Source organism: Mirounga angustirostris, unplaced genomic scaffold (genome assembly GCF_029215605.1).
Source record: "Mirounga angustirostris isolate CCGP_5_RB_7025 unplaced genomic scaffold, mMirAng1.0.hap1 SCAF_7, whole genome shotgun sequence".
Lineage (NCBI taxonomy): Eukaryota > Metazoa > Chordata > Mammalia > Carnivora > Phocidae > Mirounga > Mirounga angustirostris.
Window position 1 is genome coordinate 89,443,091 of NW_026991715.1, and position 27,547 is coordinate 89,470,637.

The window sequence follows — 27,547 nt, forward strand, 5'->3', positions numbered from 1 at the left end:
GGCCCGCGCCACGCTCCCAGGCGCCGCCAGCGTCACTCGGGGACCCGCGGCCGGGGGCTGCCCGCGACGGGACTCAAGTTGTGCTCGCGCCGGCGGGGGACAGCAGCAGCGGCGCCCGCTCCTTCCCATGGCGCCGGTGGGCGCGCGGGCCGGCCTCACCCGGGGCCGCGCGGGACCTGTAGGACAGACACAGGGCGCGGTGAAGGCGCGCTGCAGTCCCGGACGACTTCCCTGCCCGCGCCGGTGCCCTGCGCAGTTCCGGGGAAGCCTCCTCTGCGGGAACCCCCACACTCCCCGGGGGGGCGGTGACGTCACCGAGGACGATGACGTCACATCTGGAGGTTTCCCCCGGTAGGGTTTTCCCGGATCTGAGACCCGGCAGCCGCCGCTGCGGAGCCGAGGGGACTCCAGACGGGCCAGCAGAGGGCGTGCGAAAGTCAGACTCAGCCTCAGTGCGCACGGGAGGTTCGCCACCCCAGAAGGTACCCCAGTTCGGAAAGGGTTGCAGAGGCCAGTGGATAGATCCCCCGGGGCGCTGAAGAGGCGTCTCGGGGCGGTTGCTGCGCGGCCGGGAAAGGGTGGCCCACCTCCTACAGCCCCACAAGCCGCCCACCGACGCCCAGCTTCAGCCCAGTGCATGCGCCTGGCAGCCCCAGGCGCTCTAGGCCTTGTACCCGCTCCTACCCCTGGCCGCCCAAAGCATGGAACATCCAGGCCCGCACTGCGGCCTCCTGGCTGTCGCCGCTCTCGTAGAGGGGGCTCAGGCGGGGTCGTTACTGCGTGCCACTGGCCTGCCTTTGTCTGCACCGCCAGGCGTGGGCCGTTCCCTCTTCCTTTCCTCTAGGCGCCTCCGCCTGTCAGATCCCAGCTCCGTCTCCGTTTCCCCAGCCTCCTACCAATTTGCAGCCCCGCTTGGCCCTACCCTTCTAGCTCCTGTGCGCGGTATGGCTTCCTCTCAATTCCTTTCCGTTTGTGCAGAGGGTAGGAGAAGTAGCTCGTTTGCTACTGTATCACCTGGTCTCTCATCACTCCAGATGGGCACGTCTAGTTCTGCCTCCTCCTCTCCACAGCCAGGGTTTAGAGGGGAACCTTGCATCCTAAGAGGTATGTAGGAGGGAGCCCTGACTGCCGAGTGACGGGTGGCAGGCGACTGTTCACCACCCCCACAGAACAGAAGTGTGCCCTTCTTGAATGCCTTCTAACTACCCAGGGCTTTCACATACAACCCTTTGGGATAACTATAGTTATTCCTATTTTACAGATGAGGGAGGGGGGAAAGAAATTAGCTGTGTAAATGGCAGATGGCAGTGCCTTAATCTGAACCCAAGCCTGGCCACAAAACCCTAACCAGGGTGGGAGGGTGCTGCTGCTTGAGCTACTCTGTGGGCCTCTTCCAAGAGCCCCATGGACCCCCCCACACCCACTTCCTCAGCATGTCCAACGCACACACACATTTAGCTCTGGGGCCACGGTGGGCCTGAGCCCCAAGCAGGGGGCTCCACATCAAGCTGTCTCAGACTGTTCTGACAGCAAGCCGGGCCAGAGGAAGCCTGGCTTCTGACAGGAAGCCAGGCCAGAGGCCACCCCACACTTCTCCCCAGATGGCTCCTGTCTGATTCTGTGGCTGCCTTGTGCCATGTGCCACTTGGTCCCCGTGCCAGTCCCTTTCTGCTGGGCCTGTGTTCCAGAACAGACAATGGCAAGAACAATAGTTCCACCCGCCCCCTCCACAACCCTACCATGAGGCTGCCATGGCGACGCAGCCCAGATAAAAACACGATGCTGCCAGTCACTGGGAGTTAATTAAATCTGTTGTTCTCCTTTTCCTGAGCCCACAGGAATTTTCAGGAATGCTCTGAGGAAGCTGGCACTGAGTAAGGGGCCCCTTGGCCTGCACAGCAGGAACAGCTTCAGATCAGAAAAGGTACTTCTGGGGCTGGAGGTGATGGAGTTTAGCTGAATTAGAAATAGAAATACCTGCCAAGAACTGTCTACTGCATGTCGGGCCTTGTTCTAGGCCCTTTCCATTCAGAATTTCATGTGATATGTAACACCACCTGCTCAGTGAGGGCCCATTTGATAGATGAGGAGACAAGCTCAGACAGAGAAATGACCTGCCCCAGGTCACACAGCTAATAAGGGGAGGAGCTAGGATTTGCCTGAATCTGAATCCAGAGTCTGTCAAAATACCTTCCCTTATGTGGCCACCGGAATGTAGACGAAGAGCCCGGTGCGTGTGAGCACCTGGTACGTGAGGACTTGGCAGCCATAGAGACACTGGGCCAACTGGCCAAGTTGGAGCCAAAACACACTTTCCTGTTGCTTCCCAACAAGACCCTGGCACTTCCGGCCACCAGCCCTCAACTCAAGAGTAGGAAAAGGCAGTAGGGTAGAGAAACAGGATGGCAGCTCCAAGGTTAACAAGGAATAAAGGACAGACTCTGGCGTGAGGGGCCCAGCTCAGCTGACTGGGCATTAGGGTGCATGGCAGCAGGCCACACCCAAGACCCCTGAGGTGCCAGTATGGCTCCTCAGCCAGGAGGCAGGAACCATTGCCGTATTTTACAGATTAGGCCGCTGCAGGTCCGAGAGGAAGGCTCTCTGATGTCACACTGGTGCCAATACCCAGTTTGAGTGGGCAGGGGTTTGATGCTAAACACTCCGTCCTGGGCTGCTACTTCACTCAGTGGTGCTCTGGGAGGCCCAGAGAGCATGGATCCTGCCTGAGGCCTCCCTCCTGTCTTTGTCTAGCCCACAGGAGTCGCTCAGTACATCTCATCTAATCCACAGTAGGTGCTCGATACATAAATGTCAAGAGAGTCATTCAAACCTTCCCAGATGCTCTTCCTGACAGGCCAGGCTTCTCCAAGCTTCCTCCATGCTTCTTTGCATGCTCCTGCCTGTCTGAGGAGCCCTTCCGAACAGACCCTGCCTGCAGCCATACAACTTCCCCATCCCCTCCAGACTGTCCAGGGCAAATGCTGCACCTGTCCAGTTCCAACTGTGTGCTAGGGCTGGTGCCCCCACATGGACTCCTCCTTAAGTCTGCCATTCTGTGATTTGTTTCTTCATTCTCTTTTCCTACCTTCTTGCAGGCTATCTGAACATTTTTTAGGATTCCATCTTGATTTATTTGTAGAATTTGTGCGTGTATTGCTTTGTATGGTTTTCTTAGGCCATGCATTCACTGGGAGTATAGCAGGAGGACAAAAAACGAGACCCCAGGAGGTGAATATCTTAAGGCCTATGATGCCAGTTTCCTTGTCAGTGACCATGGTGAAAACTGAGCTAGTTCATGCAAAGGATTTGGAGATGCCCAACAACATTAGTGCTGCTGATGGTGGCTTCTGAGCTGGGGACGCCGAGATGTGTGTATCCTTAAGGCACTCTGCCTGAGGGCTGGACATCACAAATCATTCTCAGGTATCCTACAAACTACGTTAGCATTCCTCACATTTGACAGATGAGAGCACTTGGCTCACAGGGATTCCGTGGTCCCCCAAGGTCACACAGATTTCTTATTCTGGGGCCTGGCACACTGCTGGGGGCACCTATCACATTGCTCCTCTGCATGATGAATCCCAGCACTCCAGTCTTAGACCCCAAAGATCTATTGGATCCTTTATCTCAGTAAAGGGCCCACCATTCACTCCATCCACTAAATCCTGTTCTCTTTACAGGACGCCTGGGTGGCTCAGTCGGTTAGGCATCCAACTCTCGATTTCGGTTCAGGTCATGATCTCAGGGTCATGAGATCGAGCCCTGCGTCAGGCTCTGAGCTCAGTGTGGAGTCTGCTTGAGATTCCCTCTTTCCCTCTGCCCCTCCCCCTGCTCACGCTCTCTAAATAAAATCTTTAAAATAAAAAAAAAAAGTACGGGCGCCTGGGTGGCTCAGACGATTAAGCGTTTGCCTTCGGCCCAGGTCATGGTCCCAGGGTCCTGGGATCAAGCCCCATATCGGGTTCCCTGCTTAGCGGGGAGCCCGCTTCTCCCTCTCCCTCTGCCTGCCACTGCCCCGGCTTGTAGTCTCTCTCTCTCTGTCAAATAAATAAAATCTAAAAAAAAAAAAGTAAATCCTGTTCTTTTTACCCTCAGTGCACTGTGCCTTCATCTGTCTACTTCCTTTGGTCCCCCTGCCACCACCTTGGCCAAGCCACCATCATCTCTCACCTGGGCCCCCATTGCCATGCTTGCCACTGCTCTCCTTCCATGCTGTGCCCCTGCCCAGCCTACCACTTTCCACATTGCCCATTTCCCCCAGGCCCTCTCCTGCCTGAACGCTCTGGCAACTCCCCACCATTTCAGGAGGCAGCCCGGCTCTTTAAGACAGTCTGGATGGGTGCCTCTCAACCTTGAATGAGCAGCAGAGCCACAGGGAGGGCTCGTTAAAACAGAGTGCTGGGCTCTGCTCCCAGTGTTTGCTTCAGTAGGTCTGGGGTTGGACCCGAGAGTTTGCATTTCTAACAAATTCCCAGCAGATACTGATGTTGTGGTCTAGAGAGCACACTTTGAGAACTGACCTAGATCAGTGGCTTCTGGGATGAGTTCCTGCCAAGGCCTCTTCAGCCTCACCTCTCAGTGCCCTTCCCTCTGCAACCAGCCCGTGTTCCCGTCCTAGCTGCTGAGAGTCCTGCTTTCTTCCCCCGAGGGGCCTGCAACACAGCCTCAAAGCTCTTGCCCCCACACTTACTGCTCAGCTTCATGGCCTCACTGTCGCTTTGCTAGACAAGTCAGCTCCGGGCCACCTCACTGCCCAGGCTTGGATGGGAAGCCCAGGGGTAGGACAGTGTGCTGCGGCTGTCTGTGTGCACCTCCAGGGGTGGCGTCGGTCTTGTCACCTGGCATGCGGCAGCTCCAAAACCACTTGCTGGGTAACTGGAGCCGCCCACTTCCCGTCCGGTCTTTTAGCCGTAGGACAGGGCACACCTCTAGAGCTGGGTCTGCATCCCGCTCACTGCTAGGAAATGGCAGCCGTTCACCAAACAGTCACTGGGAGAGAAGCCATCACCCAGCTCTTGGCCCTCGCAGGGTGGTCTACAAACGAGATGAGGATCCATACATCCATGTGAATAAAAGGAAATGGAGGCATATGTCAGGGGCTCTGCAGTGGACAGAGGGAACCCCAGACAGCAGGGGCTCCAGGTCATAAGGTTCCCTGGATATAAGGCCAGAGCTGCTGGTCAAGTGAAGGGACAGGGACTCAGACCAGGGGACAGCAGAGGGAGGGGAAATGTGGTGTACAGAGTGAGGATGGGGTGGGAGAAGTTACTGCTACCCTGTCCTGCATGCCCAGCGCATGCCAGGTCCACTGCTGGCCTCTTCACATTCAGTCTCTCAGTGACACCCAGCAGGTGGCTCCTGCCAGCCCCACTGTCCAGAGAAGGAGCTGGGGCAGTTCAGGCCCACACAGGCAGGTGGTTGTGACGCCCAGGTGACTGCAAAGCCCACTGTCCTGGCAGGAAGGGCATTTCAGGCAGGCCCTGGTAACAACTTTACACTCCTCCCACACCAAGACACATGAACTGAGGCCAGAGAGGGCTGCCGCCAGTCGGCCAGGCATAGAGCTGACCAGAGTCTCATTTCCAGCTAGGCCAAGGTACTGGCCTGGCACGCTTGCCTACAGGTAGCGCCTCTGTGACCCCACCCTGGCACTGGCCCAGGAACCCGGAGCTTGGAAACTGCGAACAGGACAACAGGGACTGGGGTCTCAAGAGAGCTTGTAGGCAGAGAGGCCCTATGGGGCTCAGTGTCTACTGTATTCCTATCTGTCCTTCCAAGGGAGTTGGCCACACCTCAGGGGCTGGGGGGAGAGGAGGACGGCCTCTCCGAGAGGCAGCATGGTGTAACACACAGAGCACTGAAGGGAGAGCCCAGGGTTTAAATCTTGCTTCTGCCTTGATCAGGCTGTGTGGCCCCATCCCAGCTGTGCCCATGCCTGAGCTGAAGTTTCTTTGCTCGTAAGACAGGGATGATGCGATCGGCCTAGCACTGCCAAGGGAGGAGCAAAACTGATGGAGTGAAAATACTTCAAGACCGGTGTACCCAGCCGCACGTGACAAGCCAACTGCCAGCACTCTGCAGCCTCGAGAGGCTCAGATATGGGAACCAGCCCATGGTGCTACATCAACACAAGCCTGGGAGTGGCCCAGCACAAACTGCCATCACTTTACCACGGACCGGAGGTCATGGCCTTGTGACTCTCAGGCTGGACACAGTTCATGGGCATGTTTTGTTGGCCCACAATCAATTTTTTAAAAATATTCTGATTAGTTGCCAAATTTAAAGCCCAGGAGATTTTACATAAAAGTCGGGATTCTTGGCTCATCTTGAAAATTATCTGGTCATTCCAAGTCCACATTCTCACGTAGTGACACAGACTGTCACTGAGTAGCTCCCTGGCCCATTTCACTCATTCCGTTGCTCCCTGGGCCCTAGAGGCATTTGGGTTTCCAGCCCCTGAACTAGAGTGAGCACCCACAACAGCCAGCACTACACAGACCCATCTTTGCTGAATTCGACCACAGCGAAGGCTGCAAGCTGGTCAGGCCACAGAGCCCCCAAACCAAAAACTAGGGGCTTGGGGGGTTCCCAGGTAACTGAGGTAGCCCTCATTGCTCAGGTTCACCCAGAGAGAGAAAATGGAGGAAGGGAGCCCGTCCAGCAGCATCACAGTCCCATAGAGCATCTGAGTGAGCAAGAATCTAGCTGATTTTGCTAGAAGGAAAGGTGTACTAAGGCTTGAAAGACCTGGGGAATTGCCTCACCGGAAGACTATGAAAGAAAGTTAAGAATGCTCCTCTAGAAGGCCCTCCAGTTCTTTTCTGCCTGGGTCGCAAGAGATGCTGTGTGGCAGGCAGAGCAGCTGTGCCTGCTGAGAAACCGTCACTGGAAACCTAGCTCCACCGCTTACTGATCGTGTGACCTTGGGGAAATCGCTTTACCTCCCTGAGCCTTAGGAGTGTTCATCTCTAAAATGGGGATAATAAACTTACCTTGTACAACCGTTGAAAGGCTTAGGGGATAATGGACGCAGAACACTCAACACAGGTCTCGCACAGAACAGGGACAGAATGAAAGGAGCCTGTGAATAATTCCAAAGGCACTCCTGCCTGCAGGAGGGGGACTCAAGACTGGCTCTGGGCACCATCTATCTAAGGGCATCTTACGCCAAGGCCTCAAATGCCTGGGGTGATGGTCATCCCTGGTGCCCAGGACACCTTCCTGGATGGGAGAGGAAACCCAAGGGTGGTTGTGGTCATTGGAATGTTGAGTCCAAGGTCTGTGATTGGAGGCTGGCGTCTGCTGAGTCAGGTCTGGGACAGCTGGCAGCAGGACCATTTCTCTCCCCAGCACCCTGCCGCTGCCAGCTGCGGGAGGTTGGGAGAGGAGCCAGAGGTCATTTCCTCTGACTCAGCGGCCACTCTCCTCCCAGAGGAGCTCCCCTGGAGGACAGAGCATCTCCATGTGGCGCTGGCCTGCCTGCCAGCCAACCTGCATGCCACCCAGCACAGTCTGGGCTTTGTGCTCAGATAAGAAAGGGACACTTGTGATCCAGACAATGGGCCGGGGCGCTCCCATTTGGCCTGAGCTTCAGCTTCCCTGGCTCAGCAATGTCCTTTCCTCTGCTCCTGCCCACTCTGCTCCCACCACTCCCGGGAGAATGGTGGCTTGGACCACGGAGCAGAAACCCACAACAGGCCCTAGCCGCGGTTTGGCACATGCCCTGGCCATGAGGAGGAGGGATGTGAGCTTCTTTCTTCCCCCCTGGTAAGGAACATCGCCTCTGTGGCACCCAACTCGGGTCAGGCCATTTCCCTGGCGAGAGGTGGTAGTGGTGGTGGTGGTGGGGGTGGTGTTGGAGTGCAGACGCCGGACCCAGCCTCCAAGCCTCCTCCTCCCGCGGCAGGCCCAAGGGCTGGGCCGCCCCCACGTTTGCAGCCACCCCAGGAGCCCTGCTGCGACGACTGCAGCCACGTGGGAGCCAGCTCGTGCCCACGGGGCCGCTCACCCCCCCACCCCCATCTTCGACGAGCTGTGGAGGCAGGCACACCCAGACTGGCGAAGTTACCCCCACCTCTCGAGAGGGAGTCCCCGCACCCTCTCTCCCCCTGCGCCCCTAGGCTGCTCGGAGTGGGGGAGGGGTGGGAGGGGGCGTCGCCGCCCCGCAGCCGCGTTGCCGGGGAGCGCAACCCCGTTGCTGTGGCAACCGTTTCCAAGCGAACCGGTGGCGGCTCGCGCCCGGCTTTGGCTCCCTCGCTCACTGGCGCCCTCCCTCTCTCCCCCTCCCTCCGGAGTGGGCTGGGGGAGGGGCTGGCCGGGGCGGGGGGTCCGGGGCGGTGACCCGGGGCCAGAGCGCGGAGCTGCCCGCGGGGAGGGGCTCAGCCCAGGATCATCTTCCTCCCCCGCTCCGGGCCTGCCCGGCCCGCCGCCGCCGCGGTACTCACGGGCCCAGGCATCCTCCTCGAGCTCGTCCTCCTGGCTCGGGGCGAGTGGCGCGGGCCCCGCGGACAGAGCCCCCGGCCTGGGGGAGGCGGCGGCGGCACCGGGGAGCTGACTGTGGCAGCGAAGGCGGCTGCGAGCGCTGGGCTGGAGCCGTGGGGCGCGCGCACGGGCGCGTTCACGGCGCGTACCAGCCCGGCGTGCGCGCGCGCGCGGCAGCCGGCAGAGGGCCCCCACCCCCAGCCACTCGCCGCCGAGGAGGCTGTCCTGGGAGCCGAAGGCGGAGGACCTGGCACCCACCTGCCGCGCGGAGACTCGGACGCGGGGCGCCGGGCTCACCCTGCACAGGGAATGCACGCGCCACGCCGCACAGCTCCTGGCAACAGGCTGTCCGCAACCGGGCGCACGCAGGCAGACGGGGTGTACACAATCGGCCGAGCACACAGGATGCTCAAGCCAAGCAGCTGAGGTCAAGGACCCTGACACACACACACACATAGTTCAACCCGGAAAACACACATACACACACGTCCACGCCCCGGCCACATCCTAGGGGGCACTGCACACATGCGGTGGGCAAGGGTTGCAGCAGGCAGGCACCCCAGTGTTGTTACAACTCACCAATACATTGCCCCCTCCCAACTCACGGCCCCTCCTCAGTGCGTCCCCAGTGAGCATACATCACCCCATGTCTACTAAGAAATGGCACAGGAAGAACTCAGTGCTGGACCCATAGCCCCGGTCTTCATGGACCCTGCTCATCCCCAGGGAATAGAGGTGAGGCCTAGTAAGGGCCCCACTGTGTAGGCTGAGTCTGAACCTGGCTCTTCATCAGTCTCAATTGGGTTCTCTGTTTCCAGTCCAACTTCTATATCACACTTACGGTGATCTTCCAAAAACACCCTCCACCACCGTATCAGCTGGGACATTTTGATTTGCAAGTGACAGAACCCCAAAATAAATAGGCTTGAGCCCAAAGGTGTTTGACTCATGTAACAAGGAAGTCCAGATGTAGATTTTATCTGTGATTACAATTGATTCCAGGTGTCCCAACAATGGTATCGGATATATGTTCTCTCCACTCTGCCTTCTGTTTGCATCATTCTTGAAAATTCCCAGGTGGTGGCAAGGATGACCCCCACGGCTCTAGGCTTATATACTGCCACCCAACCCCAGAACCTCAATTCTTTCCCAATAGTTCTAGCAAGTGCCCCAAAAGAGTCTTTTTGGACTCATTTTAGCTTAGTGTCCATGGGTGAACCAATCCAGTTTCATGCCTGGGGAGAGGATATATGTTCAGCCACCCAGTATCCATTTCCTTTTCTTTGGGTACAAGCACCCTACTTCATCAGGGGGACTCACTGCATGCCATGGGTGCCATCATGCTGGGCCTTTGAACCCAAGTGCCCTGCTCCCCCAGTGCATCCATGGGCAGATTTCCAGCTAGGCCTTTTGGGCTCCTTGGGTTTGCAGTCAGGCTTAATGATGCGGACACAGACATGGCTGTCGCATCTTGCTCCTGGGGATCATACCCTGATGAGAATGGGGTTTGTGACTAAGACCCTGGAGGTACCCCAGTCCTGGTTCTTCCTATCATGTTCCCCCATATCCTTTTAACATTCTTAGTTGGAGGACAGTTCTGTCACTTGCAACCAAAGATCTCTAACAGCTTCACCTGGGTCACACACTCTAGGTGTATATGTATGCAGGGGGTGCAAACCGGCCCCATCAAAATCACATGGACTGAGACAGAAGGTTCCCCAAAGTAAACATGGGGTGCTTTTTGTACATACTAGGCAGACATCCCAATACAACCAGCTGAAATCCTTTAGGGATGCCCCTGCCTTCTAGATGAGGCCCCGCATCCTTAACATGGCTTTCAAAGCCCTGCATGGCGCTCACGGGCTTTGGCTCCAGTCACTTCCTTCACCCACCCATCACCAACCCCTCCCACCCCAAGCCATCCTAAGCCACTAGAGGCCCTGGATCATCCATCTGGCTCCTCCACCCAGGTACATCTAGTTCTGTTACCCTGGAGTGCTCCAATTCTGAGACTTTTGTGGCCAAGAGGCCTCCCTGCTTGGTGTTGAACCCAGCCCCACCAGCTCTAGAATCATCTCTGCCACAGTGCTGATCACACTGGGTCTTAACTGTTACCATTTCTGTCTCCCTACCAGACTGAGCTCCAAACTGGTGGGGTCCTTGTCTCCATCAGGGTCCCCAGCTCCCACCACAGAGCTGGACTCACTGTGCTAAGAGTTTTAAAGGGAGCTGAACTGTAGCCAACAAGTTCCCTGGATGCCTACCTAGCCCAAGGGGGAAGCTTGGTGGGAGGTCTTGACCCACCCACAGGCAGAATGCTCCAGGGACCTACTGGTCCAAATGGTACCCACTCACCCTTGTACACCTGCTCAGGGCTGGACTTCAGCCAACTGACACCTAACTGCCCTCCCACCAAAACAGAAGGGCAAATGCACCTCAGGCCCCAACATCACCCATCATGGCTAGGATCCAGCTTCATCTTCAGCTCCCTTCCTTGCCACCATGCAACAGCCACTCACCAGCTGGAAGACCTTTCCCTCAAGTTACTGGAAGCAGCAGCGCATGCTCCACATCCATCAAGAGCTGGGCCACCACCAGAGAGGCCCCTTCTAGTAAGTCAGTGCTTAGAACCTTCTGGATGCCCTTGAGATAGCTGTCAGCCTGGCACCCAGCACCCACTCCCCTAATCAGCAAGAGTCCTGTCAGTGACAAAGGGGCAAAAGGAGGCGACCAGCTGCTTTCACGGATTCTCATAGCTGCCCTGTGAGGTGATGGGTATCACACCCATCTTTCTAGACAAGGGAAGGGCCTATGCAAAGCCAGCTTGAAAAGTGGCCTGGCTGAGACTCGAACCCAGAACTGTCCAATTGCAAAGCTCATGTGGCCCGTGGCACTGGTGCCTGGCCCAGAGGCAAGGAACAAACCCTTACTGTGGTTACAGAGCATCCCTGGAGGGCTGGGGACACTGGGAGACTACAGTGCGGCAACAGGTTTATGAAGTCTGGGACGGACTTGTCAACAAACTGTCATCTCCTTCTTTGCATAGGTGGAACGCTATGGAATGCTCCCCCAATCCCTCTGTCCCCAGATGGGTAAGTCTCCTTTAAAAAAAAAAAAAAAAAAAAAGACCTGGCTCAACTTCTCAGAGAACCCTAATGTCCCCATGGCTGGTCCCCACACACCCTTGCCACAGCCTAACTCCCAGCATCACCACTGTCTCACCTCTGCCCAGCCACACTGCCTGCTTCCAGGGCCAAGGGATGGCCTTAATTCACTGGCCCTAGGCAAAGCACACAACAGGTGTCCAGGTAAGACAGAGTTGGCAGATGTTTCTAACAGCAGCTTCCATCTTGCTCCCCAAGCTGCTCCAAGCCCACAACTGGTTACCAGACCACCCTGGCCTTGGAGGGGACCCTTCCAGCTAAACCTGCCTCCCCAGTACAGGGAGAGCCAGACTCGTACCCTAGTGGGGACCCAAGGCTTCCCTCAGGCCTCTTCTCATTTAGGAAGCTGAGAAACCCACTGGATGAGCCCAAAGGCCACTGAGGCCTGGCTGCCTGGAGAGGCTACTCCAAGATCAGCCATGGGGGTGGGGGGTGGGGGGGATGTCCAGGGCATGTGAGAAGGGCAGCCCCCACCAGGCCCACCTCTGATCCCTTCCCACTTCCAGCAGGGCGAGGGAAGCAGAAAGACCCCTGGAACACCAGGAGCAAGAAAGAGGCAGGCAGGGCGGCTGGCCAGGTTTGTGCTCGACTGTATTCACTCAGAGACACGTGGCAGCTTACATTGGACAAAATGAGTAATAAAAATTGGCTTTAAATACGGAAAAACCAGGGCCCTGTAATCCCATGCTATCCTAACACTGGGACCAGGATGGCCATCACAATCTGGGAAGGACCAGAACTGGGGCCTGGGGCGCAGGCACACACACATCTCAGCCTACCCCCTCCACACACACGCACACGCTCACATACACACCCCACAGGCACACACAGGGAGGGATGGATTATTGCTGGGCACATGTGTCTATTGTTAAGAGGGGAGTCTGGAATGTTTGAGAGTTGGCCAGGGACAACCTCCTCCCCCCTTCCCAAGGCCTGGGCTGGGGCGTTTCTGCAAGAGGTGTCTTCAGGACAGGGCCCAGCATGAGGGACGAGGCGCCCTAGGAGCTGGAAGGCAGAGGCAGACCCATGTGGGACAACCTGGGCAGTGGACTGATGGGTCCCAGGGTCAGCCCAATCTCTGGTCACACTTTGGCACAGGCCTAGGGTATACAGAGGCCCCAGATCCAGCTTTGACAAGTGCTGAGAAGGGACAGCATTGGACCCCAGAGGTGGTGGCCTGAGCCCGAGGCAGCAGAGGCAGGCATGAGTCTCACTCGGAGGTCGGCGGTGGCGAGCACAGTGCTGGGGGCTCAGGGGCCTTGCCTGACCCAGTCTCGGCCTGTCCAAGCTGGGCCCAAGGAGCCTTGAGTTTGGCAGTGGCCCCTCTGCCAGCTCCAGGGTGGGTCTTAAGAACGCTCTGGTTGATATATACATTCGTACAAATACATAAATACAGAAAGCCCCGAGCTCCACAGACAAGAGCTGAAGGGACGCACCTTTGTCCCAGGGACAGCCCAGGCCTTGCCCGAACTCAGCCAGACCAGGGGCTGAGGGGCAGAGGACACCGGGGACAGCTCCGGCTGTGTTCCCCAGGCCACGACGTGCGTGGGCAATGGGCAAGACCACTGTGCAAAACTGTAAACAGCGCTCGGAGTAGCCGCTACCGCCAACCACCGGTGGAGGCCTCAGGCTCGGGGCTAGAGGCGGGTGGGGAGCTCGAGGCGGGTGGGGAGCTCTTCCTCACTGTCGCTGCAGTTCCCACAGCAGTCCTGGAGGGATGGGGAAGACACGGAGGGAGAGAGGCAGAGCGAGGGCCATTAGCCACTGGTGCCACCAGCCAGGCCGGCCCTGCTAGGAGCTGCCTGGAGCTACGCTCAGGGCTGGGGGCTCCCCACCAGGGGCCCAGACGTGTGTGCGCCTCAGCGCAGAGTCTACTGGCAGCAGGCGGAAGTGAGAGGGTCCAGGTGGATCTCGGGCTCTGCCAGAGCAAGGCCCTGTCCAGACCTTCTCCCCTGGAGATGGTGGAGGCAGAGCATGGGGAGACAGATGGCTAAGCAAGGCTAGCAGCTTGAAGGTGCCAGGGTGCAGGGAACGAAGTAGTTGGGGGGAGGGGGGAGCGGGCACCAGACTTCTTTCGCCCACATCTCGCCTCTGCCATGGAAGGGCTGCCCGTGGCTCCCCGAGGCCGGGCAGCAAGGCCAACCCACGGGGAGCCCACACTGCTCACCTCTGGAAAGAGAAAAGAGGCCGTGAGCCCAGCCAGGGGTAGGGGACAGGCGGGAATGAGGCCAGAGACCCTGGGCACACGTGGCATGGCTGGAAGACGCCCACTCCCAGCACACGCGGGCACCAGCTCTGCCTCCCGCCCACCGTCCCCTGGAGCCAGGCGAGGGGCCAAGCAGGGACCCTGCTGGGGGTTACCTGGCGACTGAAGAGTCTCTGCAGCAGTCCCTTCTTGGGGGGTGCAGGTGGCTGACCCTTCCAGTCCAGGTCTGGGGGAACCGAGCCATCCAGCCCAAAGACATTCAGCTCCTGGAAGCACTCGGTCTCCACCATCTGCCCAAGCACAGACAGCCGTGAGAACTGGCTCCGGGGCTGCTCCTCTGGAGCCTGGCCCACCAGCCGGGCAGCTCCATACCTCATTCTGCCAGGGGATGGGCACACTGCCCGTGGCAAACTTCAGGTAGAAGTCCTGGTCAGTGGGCTCCAGCTCCACACCTTTGACGGTGGAAAACTGTTCGATGTCCAGAACATCCTTGCAGTAAATGGCCTGGGGCTGGTGGGGATGGAAACGGCAGTCAGCCGGGAGCAACAGACTCCCAAGCGGGCACACACGCACGTCGGCCCATCTACACGCATGCAGGCAGCTCAGCCCTGAAAATCACTCCAGCCTTGGCCTGGTTGGGCCCCAACCCTTGCAGCTCTCTGATTTGGAGTCACAAACTAGGTACCCCAGGCACTTCCGAAGCACAGCAGTCCCTTCTCTTTGAGGTCATTCCCACTCTGTAAACTGGGGATCACTACCCCTCATTGATCCTGACTGATGAGGCTGCATAAAGGCCATGCCTTTCCCGGTCCATGGTAGCTGACCTGCTGCAGCCAACCAGCCCCCGCAGTGCCCTGCGGAATCAGTGACAGGCACCCCCTCCACCCGCACATGGCTGTCTCGGGGTACCACTGCACGCATGGCAGAATCTTAGCTGGTCCTTTCAGCTGAGCATCCCCATGCAGGGCCTGGAGCTGATAGGTCCTCTGTCCCAGGATGTCCAATGGCCTGCTCCATCCCCTCAAGCTTCATGGCCAACCAGAGGATTAGAACGGTCCTCCCAACTCCCCACACCCCCAGGGCCCCTCCCTCCTGGGAGCCCACCTCACTCCAGAAGGCCACTGTCTTTTTCATCTCCATTGTTTTCTAAATCCTACTATTAAGGATGTCAATTAAAACAACATCATAATGTAAAATGGTGCAGATGCTTTGGAAAACAATCTGGCATTTCCCCAAAAGGTTAAATGTAGCGTTATCATATTAGCCAGCAATTCCACTCCTAGGTATATATCCAAGAGAAAGGGAAACATATGTCCCCACCAAAACTTGCATGTCAGTGTTCATACTAGAAGAATTATTCATAATAGCCCAAAGTGGAAACAACTCCAATGTGCATCAACTGATAAACAAAATGTGGTGTATTCATACAATGGAATATTATTCAATAATAAAAAAGGAACAAAGTAGGGCACCTGGGTGGCTCAGTTGGTTAAGTGTCTGCCTTTGGCTCAGCTCATGATTCCAGGGTCCTGGGATGGAGCCCCACATCAGGCTCCCTGCTCAGGGGGGTGTCTGCTTCTCCCTCTCCCTCTGTCCCTCCCCACCACACATGTGCTCTCTCTCTCAAATAAATAAAATATTAAAAAAAAGAACAAAGTACAGGCTACAATATTGATGAGCCTTGAAAACATTCCACTAAGTGAAAGAAGACAGTCACAAAGGACCGCATATTGTATAACACTATTTGCATGAAATATCCAGAACAGGCAAATATACAGAGACAGTAGATTAGTGATGGCCAGGGCCGCAGGGAGAGGAGAATGGGGAATGAATGCTAATGGACATGGGGTTTTTGTTGGGTGGGTGGAAAGGAGTGATGTGAATGTTCTAAAATTGATTATGGTGATGACTGCACAACTCTGAATATGCCAAAAGCCATTTAGTTACACACTTTAAATGAGTGAATTATATGGTATGTGCAATATATCTCAATAAAGCTACTAAAAATGATATCAGCATCAAACTTGCTTCTCATCTATTGCGTCTAAAAAAAATTCCAGGGCGCCTGGGTGGCTCAGACGTTAAGTGTCTGCCTTCAGCTCAGGTCATGATCCCAAGGTCCTGGGATCGAGCCCCACATCAGGCTCCCTGCTCAGCGGGAAGCCTGCTTCTCCCTCTTCCTCTCCCCCTGTTTGTGTTCCCTCTCTCGCTGTCTCTCTGTCAAATAAATAAAATCTTAAAAATAAAAAAAATAAAAAATAAATTAAAATAATTTTTAAAAAAGTTAAATTCCGGGGCACTGATTTTTTATCTTTGAAGACTCAGGGGCGGTGGGATGATTTCAAGGTTAAATGAGATGATGTGCACTGGAAGCAGGGGTAAACTTGATGGGGGGGTCAGCCCCGAGGCAGGCTGCTCTCAGTTCAATCACTCACAGCAAGGCCCACACCCCAGGGTGCTGGTGAGGCCTACAACGCACAATCCTTCCTAAGCAGCGGCTCCCTAGCTGGCCTCCCGCTTCTACTCACCCCCTCTAGCACTGCCCCTACACCTCACAGGCCTGCTCAACATTCCCCAAAGGCCCCCCATCACACTGGGAATAAAACCCTGCGCCTCTCCCAGCCCATGCTCGCTCGGGCCACACTGGCCTCCTCACTGATCACTCGAGGTTTCTCCTTCTCCCTGGAATGCTCTCACCCCAAAACTCAGCATGGCTCTCTCTTTCATGTATTTTAGGCTTCTGTTTAACCGTCAGGTTCTCAGAGACCACCCTGTCTAAAAATACTCCCACCCCCCCATCATTCCTTATCTCCCTCTTAGCCGGATTTATTTTTTTCACATTACCTGACATGCTTTTTCTCTTAGTGCTTTCCTTCGCCATGCTCCCCACTACAACAGGAAGGCAGGACTGGGTCCTGTTGACCTCTTTCTCTCCGAGGTCTGGCACTTATGGGCACTCAGATATTTGTTGAGCCAATAAACAGTCACTGTGTGGCTGACAGCCATCAGTCTGGCCTGCCGGTGAACTGTCAATGCCAGGACCCAGTCCTCTTACACATGGGAGGGGGACAAGCACATAACTTCATCTTGGCCACTCACAACCTTCCCTGTGACTTCACACACAGAAGCCTGAATTCAGAGGGAGGACAATTAACAGGCTGAAGCAGAGCCAAGAGATGAAGTTCTGGCAACATTGCGTGAAACCCTGACACGGGCCCGACGCTAGGACCATCTGGCCAAATGAACCAATAAGCTCCATGTTGGACATAAGTTTTAGCTGGCTTCTGCCACTTGGAATATGAGGACTCGAGGATGTCTCTGCCCACAGAACACCTGACCCACCGAGATGCTCAGGAAATGGGTGAGACTCTACAAGGGGGAGCCAATCTTCAGCCCCTTACCCTGCTGGCAATGGCATGTTGGCTTTCCTTTAGGAAACTGACCTCCCCCACCGGCAGTGGTTCGGGTGGGCAAGTGATCCAAGTGTGGCTGCTGAGGGGCCTCCGAACAATCAGTGGCAATCAGCACTAGCCTTAGGACTTTTTTCTTTCTTTTTTTTCCTTTCAGGACTTCTTTTGAAATGATTGGGCAAGAGATACACTGGGTCTCCTGGGCTGGCTGAGCTGGTAGGATGTGGACCTGAAACACTGGGTCCACCACGGCCATACCCTAGGGAGAGCGGCCAGGGAGCAAAGACTGCACACTGGCCGGTTCGGCGGGGAGGGAGAGGAAGAGAGAGTTCCTGCAACAGAGCCCCAGATCCAGGGATGCCAAGGCGAGATCTATCCTGAGGCTTTTCACCTGTGTGAGCCCAGTGAAATATGTTCTGTCGGCCAAGCCCTTGGAGGTGGGTTTGCTGACACTTGCACTGAAGGTGTGCTGACCGCGCCTCCAGGAGCCCCGAGCCCCCTGCGCCCGCCCCGGCTCGGCCGGCCCTCTGCAGAAGTGGAAAGCACTCACATCGGGCTTGAAGGGTGGCTCCAGCATGCCGGCTCCCAGCCGCTTGAAGTTCAGCTTCTTGAAGAGGGGGTGTTCCTTCACCTCACGGGCACCACCTCCACGACACCCCAGGCGCTCAGCAGGGTCCTTGCACAGGAGCTGCAGCAGGGCAGGGGTGGTCAGGGTGGCGCGGGAGAGGTGCCCGCTGCCCCCCGGCCTGGCCGGTCAGCCTCCTGATGGCCGCCATACCTGGGAGCAGAGCGAGCGGGCCTGCGGGGAGAAGCGCTCCGAGTACTCCTCAGGCACCTCCTTTACCAACCGCTCCACCTCCTCTCGCTTGATTTTCTTTTTCCTCTGCTGGAAGGGGGACTGGCCTGCGATCATCTCGTATAGGAGGCAGCCCAGTGCCCACCAGTCTGGGCTGAATGTGTACCGTTCGTTCTTCACCACCTCCGGAGCTGGGCAGGGTGGAACAGGAGTGAGGGCGGGCCAGGAGGCAGGAACCAAGCCCTGGGCCCCGGGAAGGCCCAACACACATCAGGTGGGGCATTAGCTGATGCCAGCAGGCACCCCCCTCAGCCTGGCAGGGACTTCAGTGCGTGGGACAGCACATGCCCCCATCAAAGGGAGCCGATGTGGCCCTGCAGGGGACCGGGTCTGCAGACTTTTCAAGAGAAGTCCGAAATCCGTGTTTTTAATGTGACGCTGTCTGGCCTATCAAATGTTGGCAACCCATTCCAAGTGTTTTAAAAACAATTTGATTTAAACACAAATGGAGGCCACATCAGGCCTGTGTGGTTACCAGTTTGCAATCTCTGGATTTAATATAGAAAGAAGAGACTCATCTGCTGCATACCCAGCCCTGCCAGGCTGGGCACACGGGGATTTCTGCCTCTCCTACCTCTTCGCATCTTCAAGGCAAATTTGGGAGCCAGTACGACCGCTTTCCAGTGGGGCAAAGTGAGGCTGGGAGCAGCAGTATGTGGCCAAGGACACACCACAAACAAGAGGTGGGCCCTGTAACTGGGACTCTGTCTGCTGTATCACACGGTTCCCAAGGGAAATATGGGGCACATCTTGGCACTGCGGGTGGGCACTCCCTCTCGGAACCTGGGCAGCTCAGGGGAGGGCAGGACTGAGACCCCAAATCAGCCCCTTCTCATCCTTCTCTGGTAGCCACCTGCAAGCCCAGCTAATAGCAGGAGCTCAGTAAGTATTTGGTGAATGAATGAGTATTCTCAGGTGTGTGGGCCCTGGCTGAGTCTCGGTCCTAATTTATAAAAGAGGGACATCAGCTTTTTCTACTCCCCGAGACATAGAAGACTCCCAGACAGAAGTGGTGGGGCCCAGCCCAGGACAGCAAGGGGGTCAGGGTGGAGGGAGACTCACCCATGTAGCCCACAGTGCCCACACGACCCTTGATGGTCTGGCCCTCTGGCACATGCACAGCCAGCCCCAGGTCGGAGATTCGGATGTGACCTGAAAGTGGGTGGGGAAGCAGGGGGGCCCACTAAGCAGGTGGGCCAGACCCTGCCCTACTCCACGGCACCCCACCTCTGTGGCCCCACCCACCCACCGTGGTCATCCAGTAGGATGTTCTCTGGCTTCAGGTCCCTGTGGGGAGGAGAGAAGGGCAGGGTCAGACGTTGTTCAGTTTGCAGAGGAGCCAGATGGGACGCCACCACCTCCTGGCTCACTTGTCTCCCAGGATGGAATGTGCAGCAAGGTGCGGGAGCCGTTTACTGCCAGGCTGAGACACGGCCCTGCCCTCGCCCACAGCAGCCCTGACTTGAGGGAGCAGCCCAAGGATCTGTCCAGCCAGGACCCTTCCTGGGAGTCCCTAGGCAAGTGGAGAGCAGCTCCCCCATGGGGAGACAGCGCCAGTAGCCTTGCTCACCACTAGTATTGAGGGGGTCCCACCCTCCCCCTGACTCTGGCGGCTGACTCTACCTTTCCTGCCAAATGGGGCAACTCATCTGTCCCTCCATGGGGCTGTTGTGAGGTTCAAATGAAATCCCTGCCAATAACAACAGGCAGAGCTGTCCACTGCCAAGCCCCCCATGCCGGGCTCTGTGCACTTTACTGCATTATCTCATTTGGTCCCTAAAACCACCTGCAAGGCAGGAATTATAGTCTCTGCTTCCCAGAAAAGGCAAGAGCGTAGGGAGCAGGGAGTCGACTGGCCCAGGGTCACACAGAGAGGGGTGACGACACGAGCATTCGTGTGAGCGAGCCAGACCCAGAGGCTCTCAAGTGTACCAGGCATGCGCAAGCGTGGCAGGGCTCAAACCAGCTTCTGCATGCCGTGGCAGCCCCGGCGCACCAACGTCCTCCGGCAGCCTCCACCCGTGCCCCGCTGCAGCCCCCTGAGGGGAGGCCCGGGCCCGGCACCTGTACACGATGCGCTCCCGGTGCAGGTCCTCCAGGCCGCAGCAGATCTCCGCGGCATAGAAGACAGCCCGCGCCTCGGGGAAGCCGGCCTGGCCCATGTGGTAGATGTGGAACTTGAGGTCGCCTCCGTTCATCAGCGTCAGCACCAGGCACAGCGCGTCCTTGGTCTCATAGGCATAAGCCAAGCTCACCTGTGGCCGAGGGGACCCGAGCCCTCAAGCAGGGGCCAGGGGCCACCCGGTGGCATGGCTGGCACCAGCCGCCCAAAAAATCCTTCTCAGTGCCGCTCCTTGGGGCCCAGCCTGCTCCCCAGGCCTGGTGTCAACACCCCAAACCCGCCCTTCCCAGGCATCTCTGAGAGCGGGAAGGCGGTGCCTGGAGGGGACGGGGCGGGGCAGGAAGAGACCTAGTTGGTGAGTGGGGAGGGCAGGGCAAGTGTGTGGCCAGGGGGAAGGGAGGGGTCTCCTGTCTGTACTTACTACAAACCTACTGTTCACTTTCTCCAGGATCTGCTTCTCATTGAGTGCCATGGCCTCCCCTTTCCGCTTCTTGATCCGCTTCTTCTCCAGCTTTTTGCAAGCGTACATCTTGCCTGTTGCCCGCACCTGGCAGGCACACACCTGTAGCCAAAGTAGATGGGCAAATAGGGACTAGCTGTGCCCTTCCTGAGGCTACAGGAGTTCGGGGAGGGGGGCTAGCAGTACAGGGCCCATGGTACCCCACCTCCCCACTCCATTAGGGGCTCTGGCCTGGCTGCTTACCTCACCAAAGCCACCTTTTCCCAGGACTCGGTACTGCCTGAAGGTGTTTTTGGTCACTGGCTGCCTGTGGGCAAGGGATTTCAGAGCAAACACAGGCTGAGCAGGGGCCCAAGGCCATGAGAGTCCTAGCAACTTGGCCTACCATGGCCCAGCCTTCAAGGAGCTCACCTTTCCAGCCACTTCCACTGTAGGAAACGGTTGAAGTAGATGCTGTCGAGGTAGTCGGCAAAAGGAGCCATGCTCAGGTACTCGTGGGTCAGCCTGTTGAGAGGGCCCAGCCCATGGGTCAGCCCCTGACCCTCCAGGTTCTCGGCTTATGGGGCCAGACCCCCTGTTATGTGCACGCTCAGTCTGAAAGGCAGCATCATCAGCCAACCCTCTTGCTAACCCGACTAGGCGGGAGACATGCACCCATGCAGAAGCTGAAGATGCTACAGAGAGGGAAGGCCACCTGCCCAAGCTCACACAGCACGTGCAAGGCCAGGGTGAGAGGCTGAGCTCCCTCACCAGCTGCTGAGCCGTTCACAGCCTTCCGGGCCCACAGAAGCCCCGTCCTCGGGACACAATCCCAGGCCTGTGGGCAGGGAGAGGCTTACCGGGTGAGCTCCTGGAAGAGGTCTTTGCACGGCCCCTGCTCCAGCCGCTGGGAGCAATTAGTCACCAGCTGCCGGGGGACCTCAGGGATGAGGTCAGGACCCTAGGGACAGGCAATAAAGAGGTCAGTGCAGGGGGCTCCCTCGGCCAGCTGCCCCCTCCCAGGGCAGAGACAGCCGGTATCTTAAGCCTGTGCTAGGAGCAGCTGCAGGCTGGTGGTACGCCAGCCCGCCTAGTTGCTGAACTCAGGTCCACTGCGACCCTTGAGGCAGGGTGAAGCAGAGCCGCTGGAGGCCGCCCTGCCTGGCCCACCCTCCTAGGCTCCCTGCCCGCAGTCTGCCTGGCGAACCTGGAGCAGCTCCAGGGCACTCTCTGCCCAGGCTGTGGTCATTCCTCTCCCCATCACTGAGCTCTGCCCACTGCCGTCATCCCTCCATCACTGCTCACTCACCGTGTGGCTCAGAAAATTCTGCATTAGCCGCCGCCCACAGGCCTTCCGCTTCTCATCAGGGGTCACTTCATACTCGGCCTGCAGGGTGGGAGGCAGAGCAGCTCGGGCTCTGGGCAGAACGGCAGGTGTGGGGAGATGGAGCACACCTGACCTGGGGGCCTCTGCCCACCCTCGGGGCTGGCCTGGGCCGCACTCACCACTCCATCCAGGAAGGCAATGCAGCGGGTCAGCTCGGGCCTTGTCGCGCAAAACTCTCGGAACAACAGGCGCCCAATGGGCTGCCGCTCACACAGGCTGTGGTAGTCACGCTCTGCAAGCAGGGGTGGGAGTTACTGGGTTCCCAGACCTGGAGCCTGCCGGCGGGGCCCTCCTGTCCACACCGCCAGGCCCTGGGCCCCAACAGCAACTTCCAGCCCTGTGGTATGGAAGCCATTAGCTCCTGCAGAACCCTCACCACAACACTGAGGGGGGGCATTACCTTTTTCCTTTCTTTTTAAGATTTTATTTACTTATTTGCCAGAGAGGGAGCACAGCAGGGGGAGCGGCAGGCAGAGGGAGAAGCAGGCTCCCCACTGAGCAGGGAGCCCGACGTGGGGCTCCATCCCAGGACCCTGGGGTCATGACCTGAGCCGAAGGCAGACACTTAACCGACTGAGCCACCCAGGCGCCCCAACATTACTCTTATTTCCATCATAGCCTGGGACTCTGAGGCCCAGAGAAGCCAAGTAATTAGCTCAAGGTCACACAGCCAGGAGTTTGGCTCTGGAGCTAGGCCCTCACCTCCCCCTGCTATCTCCTCGTTGACACCACCTACATACGTCACAGCGCTGGGCCTGGGTGTGGTTTGTGAGGTTCCGGCCCGGCCCAGGCTAGGCCCAAACCTGCTGCCTGCCTGGCGAAAGTGCAGGAGGAAGCTGTGGCTTCCGGCGAGCTTGAGGCTAGGCCTCCTTCCCAGGCGGTGGAAGCAGCCATGGTATACTCCTTGCCCACGTGCAGGCTGTCAGAGGGGCCTAGGCAACCTTAGGGGCTGCGCAGACCTGAGGTCTCAGCCAAGATAAGCAGGACCTGGGGTCCTGGCCCTTCTGGTCCAGGTTTTGCTGCCCCCACCACTCACCCTGCTCCGGGCTGGGCTGTGCTAAGCACGGGCTTGGGGCTCCTCATGCAGTCCACCTGTGGGCTGGCTCCAGCCTCCACTGTGTCTTCTGTCCCTCAAACCCTAGGCCTGACCCTCCTTTCCTCTGCTTCTCTCAGACTGCCCCAAATCTGACCCTGCCCTAGTCCCCCCATCCACCCACCCCAACCACCTCTGCTGTCCTGTTTACACTGTGCTCTACACCCATCTCAAGCCCAGGAACTGAAACTGGGTTGGGTGGTGCAGACTCAATCTTCCTGCTCCCCAGAACCCCCAACCCTGCCTGCCCCAGGGTGAGGTCTCAGGGGAGGCTCCCCCAGCACCCCCAAGTCTCCACCCAGGCCTCACCGAGGCTGAGCCGCAGCTCTTCACACTGGCTGATGTGGGGGAACTGCAGCATCTGTCGCCATTTCTTGCTTTTGCCTTTGCGATTCCCACCACCACCTGTGGGAGCAAACAGGCACTGGGTTTCCAGTCCCACCGCCACCCACTTCCCTCACCACTCGGGGCACCCAGAGGCCTTTTGGGCTCAGCCCAGGCACAGCCCACTTTAGGAGGCACCTCAGGTCTTCATTCTACATGCTTCAGCATGCCCTCGCTGGGCTCTGGGACACACATGGTCCCCTGGGCCCTCCTGGGGGGGGGTGCTCCTGGGCTGGAAGATCCAAGAGGGGTGGTAGGGACAGGGACGGGCCACCAGGAGTGGGGGACTGGGGTGGTGTGTATGGAGGGGGCGCTTCTGGGAAGCCTTAGCTGCTTCCTACCAGGTAAGAGTTTCCCAGGGGAAGAAAGCAGAGGACATGACAATGGTGGGAACTATGTAAGTCAAGGTGCAGAAGGGAGAGACTCCAGGACATGTGGGACATAACTGAGACATGCCAGAGGCACAGGGCGGCCTGGGTCCCTGGGAAGGCTTCAGACTCCTATTACCTGGCCCCGCACCACAGCTATCAGAAACTCGGGACAACGTGGTGGCAAGAGGGCTGGCATTCGGGATGCCCACTTCAGTACACAAGGGCTTCCATGACCCCAATACCCGCCTCATTTTACCTAGCTGACTCCCTATCTATAGCTGCTGAGACCAGAGTAGCAGCCCAGGTGCCTACAGAGCCAGATGGGTATGGTAAATGTGGGCCAGATGGGAGACAATAGGGAGTGGTGAGGAGTGTGGTGAACTAGGCCGTGCACGCCCCTTCCAACAGGGGCGGCTGCCGCTTGGTTGTTGCCAGGCAGGAATGCAGGCTTAGTGCGTTCAGCTGGGAATCTGGACTGTTATATGAAATACTGGTTCATATTTTTTGTAAAAACCCACTGCAGCCAAATGAATTAAACATGTTAGAGAGCTAGCCAGATGTGGCCCATGGGCCAGGAGGTGGAAAATGGAAGAGCCCGAGTCTTAGAGCCCTACAGACATAGGTCTGAATCTCCAATTCACACTTTAGGCCCATCCCTTGCCCTCTATGAACCTCAATATCCTCACAGGGACCTTGGATCCAAAGCCACCTCCAGAGGTGTTGTCAGGGTGACTTGGAGAGTCTGTGTCTAGTACTCTGCAGGGCTGGGGCAAGAGCTGGGCTCCAACAACTCATGGCAAGCTCAGGCAGCCACTTTCCCTTGCCTGGCCTCAGTTTCCCCTCGGTTTAGCTAGCCTTGTTTCCATCTGGCCTGGCTGAAGGCAGGTGGCACAGGGGAAGGGGCTGCTCCAGGGAGGGAGCACAGCTGGGCGCCTCCCTGGGTTCTGTGACCTAAGCTGCCTGGAGGAGGAAATGTTGCAGGACACCCATTGGGAAACCTGCTAGCAGCCCTGCGGCGGCCTGCACCCAGCGTACCCCACAGTCATTGCTCCACTGTGAATGAGCAACAGACCCCCACCCCCAAGCCGGGGCAAGGCCTCCTCAGAAGGGGAACTCCTCCCCCACCCCCACAGGTCCCTCACCCAACCCTCCATCCGCTGGCCTCCCCCCACCAGTTACTTCCTCCTCCCCCTCCTCCCAGCCACATCAAGGCAGCAACAAGAGTCACATGCAAATATCCTGTCCTGGAACTGCCACCAGAGTTGGTGGGGCTCCTCCCTGGCCTAGCCTGCCCCCGCAACCCCCGCCCCGTGCCTGTGGGTACCTGGGCAAGGAAGGAGGACTAAACAAGGGCTCCCCCACCCAGCGCTGCCCCACTTCATCCTCACAGCAACGCTGCCACGCTAGGCACAACCTCATGAGAAAACGGAGGCCTTGAAATGAGGAATCAATTTGTCCAAGATCACAAAGCCTGGAGGTGCCAGAGGCAGGATTCAAACCCAGCTCTCTGGGACCACAACCCATGCTCCTTTCCAACCCCAAACCCGCCATGCTGGCCATCCCAGCGTTCCCAAACCATTTAGGGCCTCAGATCCCTTGGGAAGGTGGCAAAGGCCCGGCCCCAAGCTGTCAGCCAGCTAATGAAGGGATTCCAATGCAGCCAGTCTATGGGCCAGGGTTTAGGACTCTGTGACAACAGGGATTTCTTTTAGTTTTAATGTCCCATCCCCAACCATTCCACAAAAAGGGTTACTAAAGTTTAGAGAGAAGAGACCTGTCTAGAAGCATGCAGGTGGGAGGGGCAGAACCAGGTTGGGTAAGGGTTCTCCAGGGGAGGCAGCAGTCCAGGTCCGGCCATACCCCACTTCGCCTCACCCAGGGCCTGAGGAAGCCTGTCGGGAGGTGCCACACTCTCTGGCCAGGCAAGACAGTGCTCTCAGCAGGTCTAAGGCCTGAACGGGCTACAGCCCTAGGGAGGGAGGCCTGGCCAGGCTCTCCCCACCCCTCCTCCCTAGCTGGCTAGATGACGAGGCAGAACAGAATCGGCAGATGCCCCCAGAGGCTAGGAGGAAGGCCTAGCCCTGAGACTTGATAAGGGACAGGAGATAAGGAAGGCTCTGGGCACTAAGGACCCAGCCTGCCATGCCTACTTCCAGGCAGCACCTCCCAGGGGGCAACACACACTAGGCAGGCAGGGGGTACCAGATGCTGTGCCATCTGAGGGCTCCTCTGGGCTGCCTATAGACTATATTGGGGGCATCCTGTGTCCTAGGCCTGGGTCAACCACAGTCTCACTGTATGACTTGGGGGCTAGTCCCTAGTCTGAACCTGTTTCCCACCTATAAAACGGAGCAGAAAAGTGAAACAGATGACTCAGCCTGGAAGCCCAGCAAAGAGTGGAAAATGATCATGTCATGACCTCCCTGCCCTAGAGTTCAAAAAAGAAGGGTCTTGTTCACCGCTGGTCCCCAGCACCCTAGACAGGACAGGGCACAGAATGAGTGTTCCGTGATTATGTTACTGAGGTGGACAATGGCAGGTGAGGGCCAGACTGACCACAAGGCAGTGAGGACCAGGTCTGGTCCTCTGTGTCCCCCAGAACCCTCAGAGAGCAGGTGCCTTGTAACATTTGGGGTGGGAGCCCCGAGGAGCTCAATACACACTCACCAGACTTGCTCCCTCTGCCAGGCCTTGCACTTACTGTCCTGCCAGCCCCACATGCTCTCTTCCTTCAAAGCACAGCTCCCACTTAATTCCTGTGCCCATTTAGCCCACTACACCGTGGGCTTCCCGAGGGCAAAAATCATGCCCGATTAGCCTCTGTCCCCAGTGTCCTGAGGCACGGAGCAACGTATGTGACCAGCAGTTTCCCCAAACCGGGTGGGCTGTGGTACCGCAGTGGCTCCGCTCATTCATTCTCCAAACCTTTATCCTGCACCAACTTTGTGCGGATCCAGGCTGGGCGCCAGGGTCTGGGCCTGAGGCACGTGGGATAGGCTACCCTTTCTTGGGGCATCTTCTCACCTATAACCTGGGAGAGGCCTCAGAGAGGCTCTCCAAGGACCCAGGTCCCACCCTTCCCTCTTCCTTCCTCTCTCTTTTCCTCACCGCAACCCCCCACACCCCCGCGCCGCGAGGGCGGTGGCCTGACCCCCGCCCCTTCCTGGGCCCCGACACCCCGGGGCAGGTGCCGAGGACTACCGGCCGGAAGGGCTCGCCTCTGCGCGGGGTGCTGGGCGCGGAGCGCGCTGCCCTAGGGGATCTGGTGACTGGGGCGCCCAGCCGAGCTCCGAGGCCGCGCGCCCGTGTTCCGCGCGCCCGTGTTCCCCGCACCCGGCCGCCTGCTTGGCCGCCTCACCTTCCCGGGCCTTGAGTAGCACCGTGTTCGCTACGATGTTCTCGAGCTCCATGGGCTGCGGCGCCGCCGGGCCCGCCGGGCCGCGCCGCCGGCCGGGATCGCTCGCGGGAGCCGGGGCCGGATGGCGATCGGCGCGGCGCGGCTCGGCTCGGTTCGGCTCGCAGTGACCGCGCCGCGGCCTCCCGGGCCTCCCCGGCCGCCGCCGCCCGCCGCGCACACTCCGCCCCCTCCCGGGGGCCACCCCGGCCCCGACCCGCCCAGCCCTGCCCTCTGTTT

General features: G+C 58.1%; 1 protein-coding gene across 6 annotated transcripts; it reads right to left on the reverse strand.

The window, feature by feature from the left end:
• Positions 1-39: 39 nt before the first annotated feature.
• On the reverse strand, positions 40-27,493 carry GRK6 (G protein-coupled receptor kinase 6). 6 transcript variants are annotated; one of them, XR_010413186.1, is made up of 17 exons: positions 27,272-27,493; positions 23,468-23,563; positions 22,185-22,297; positions 21,988-22,065; positions 21,539-21,639; positions 21,111-21,203; positions 20,943-21,006; positions 20,661-20,801; positions 20,182-20,372; positions 19,367-19,404; positions 19,180-19,269; positions 18,040-18,248; positions 17,812-17,949; positions 14,224-14,361; positions 14,007-14,141; positions 13,082-13,356; positions 40-176 (listed from the first exon to the last, which is right to left on the reverse strand). XR_010413186.1 is itself a non-coding variant. In XM_064596496.1 (16 exons), exons 1-16 carry the CDS (start codon positions 27,321-27,323, stop codon positions 156-158), a joined length of 1,698 nt encoding a protein of 565 aa, XP_064452566.1. In that variant the 5' UTR covers positions 27,324-27,492; the 3' UTR covers positions 40-155. The 6 variants fall into 6 exon arrangements, 5 of the variants coding, with proteins under 5 accessions (XP_064452566.1, XP_045756265.1, XP_064452567.1 ...); XM_064596496.1 differs by lacking the exon at positions 13,082-13,356 and having other exon boundaries at positions 27,272-27,492; XM_045900309.2 differs by lacking the exon at positions 40-176 and having other exon boundaries at positions 12,219-13,354; positions 27,272-27,492.
• Positions 27,494-27,547: the final 54 nt, after the last annotated feature.

Excerpts from the sequence above, each read along its gene's own strand:
- GRK6 (XM_045900309.2), bottom strand. The coding sequence starts at position 27,323 with ATGGAGCTCGAGAACATCGTAGCGAACACGGTGCTACTCAAGGCCCGG. Across the intron at positions 17,950-18,039 it reads CCCGCTCGCTCTGCTCCCAG|CTCCTGTGCAAGGACCCTGC; the intron begins GTATGGCGGCCA and ends GCCCTGCTGCAG. Across the intron at positions 14,142-14,223 it reads CCATCCCCTGGCAGAATGAG|ATGGTGGAGACCGAGTGCTT; the intron begins GTATGGAGCTGC and ends GTGCTTGGGCAG.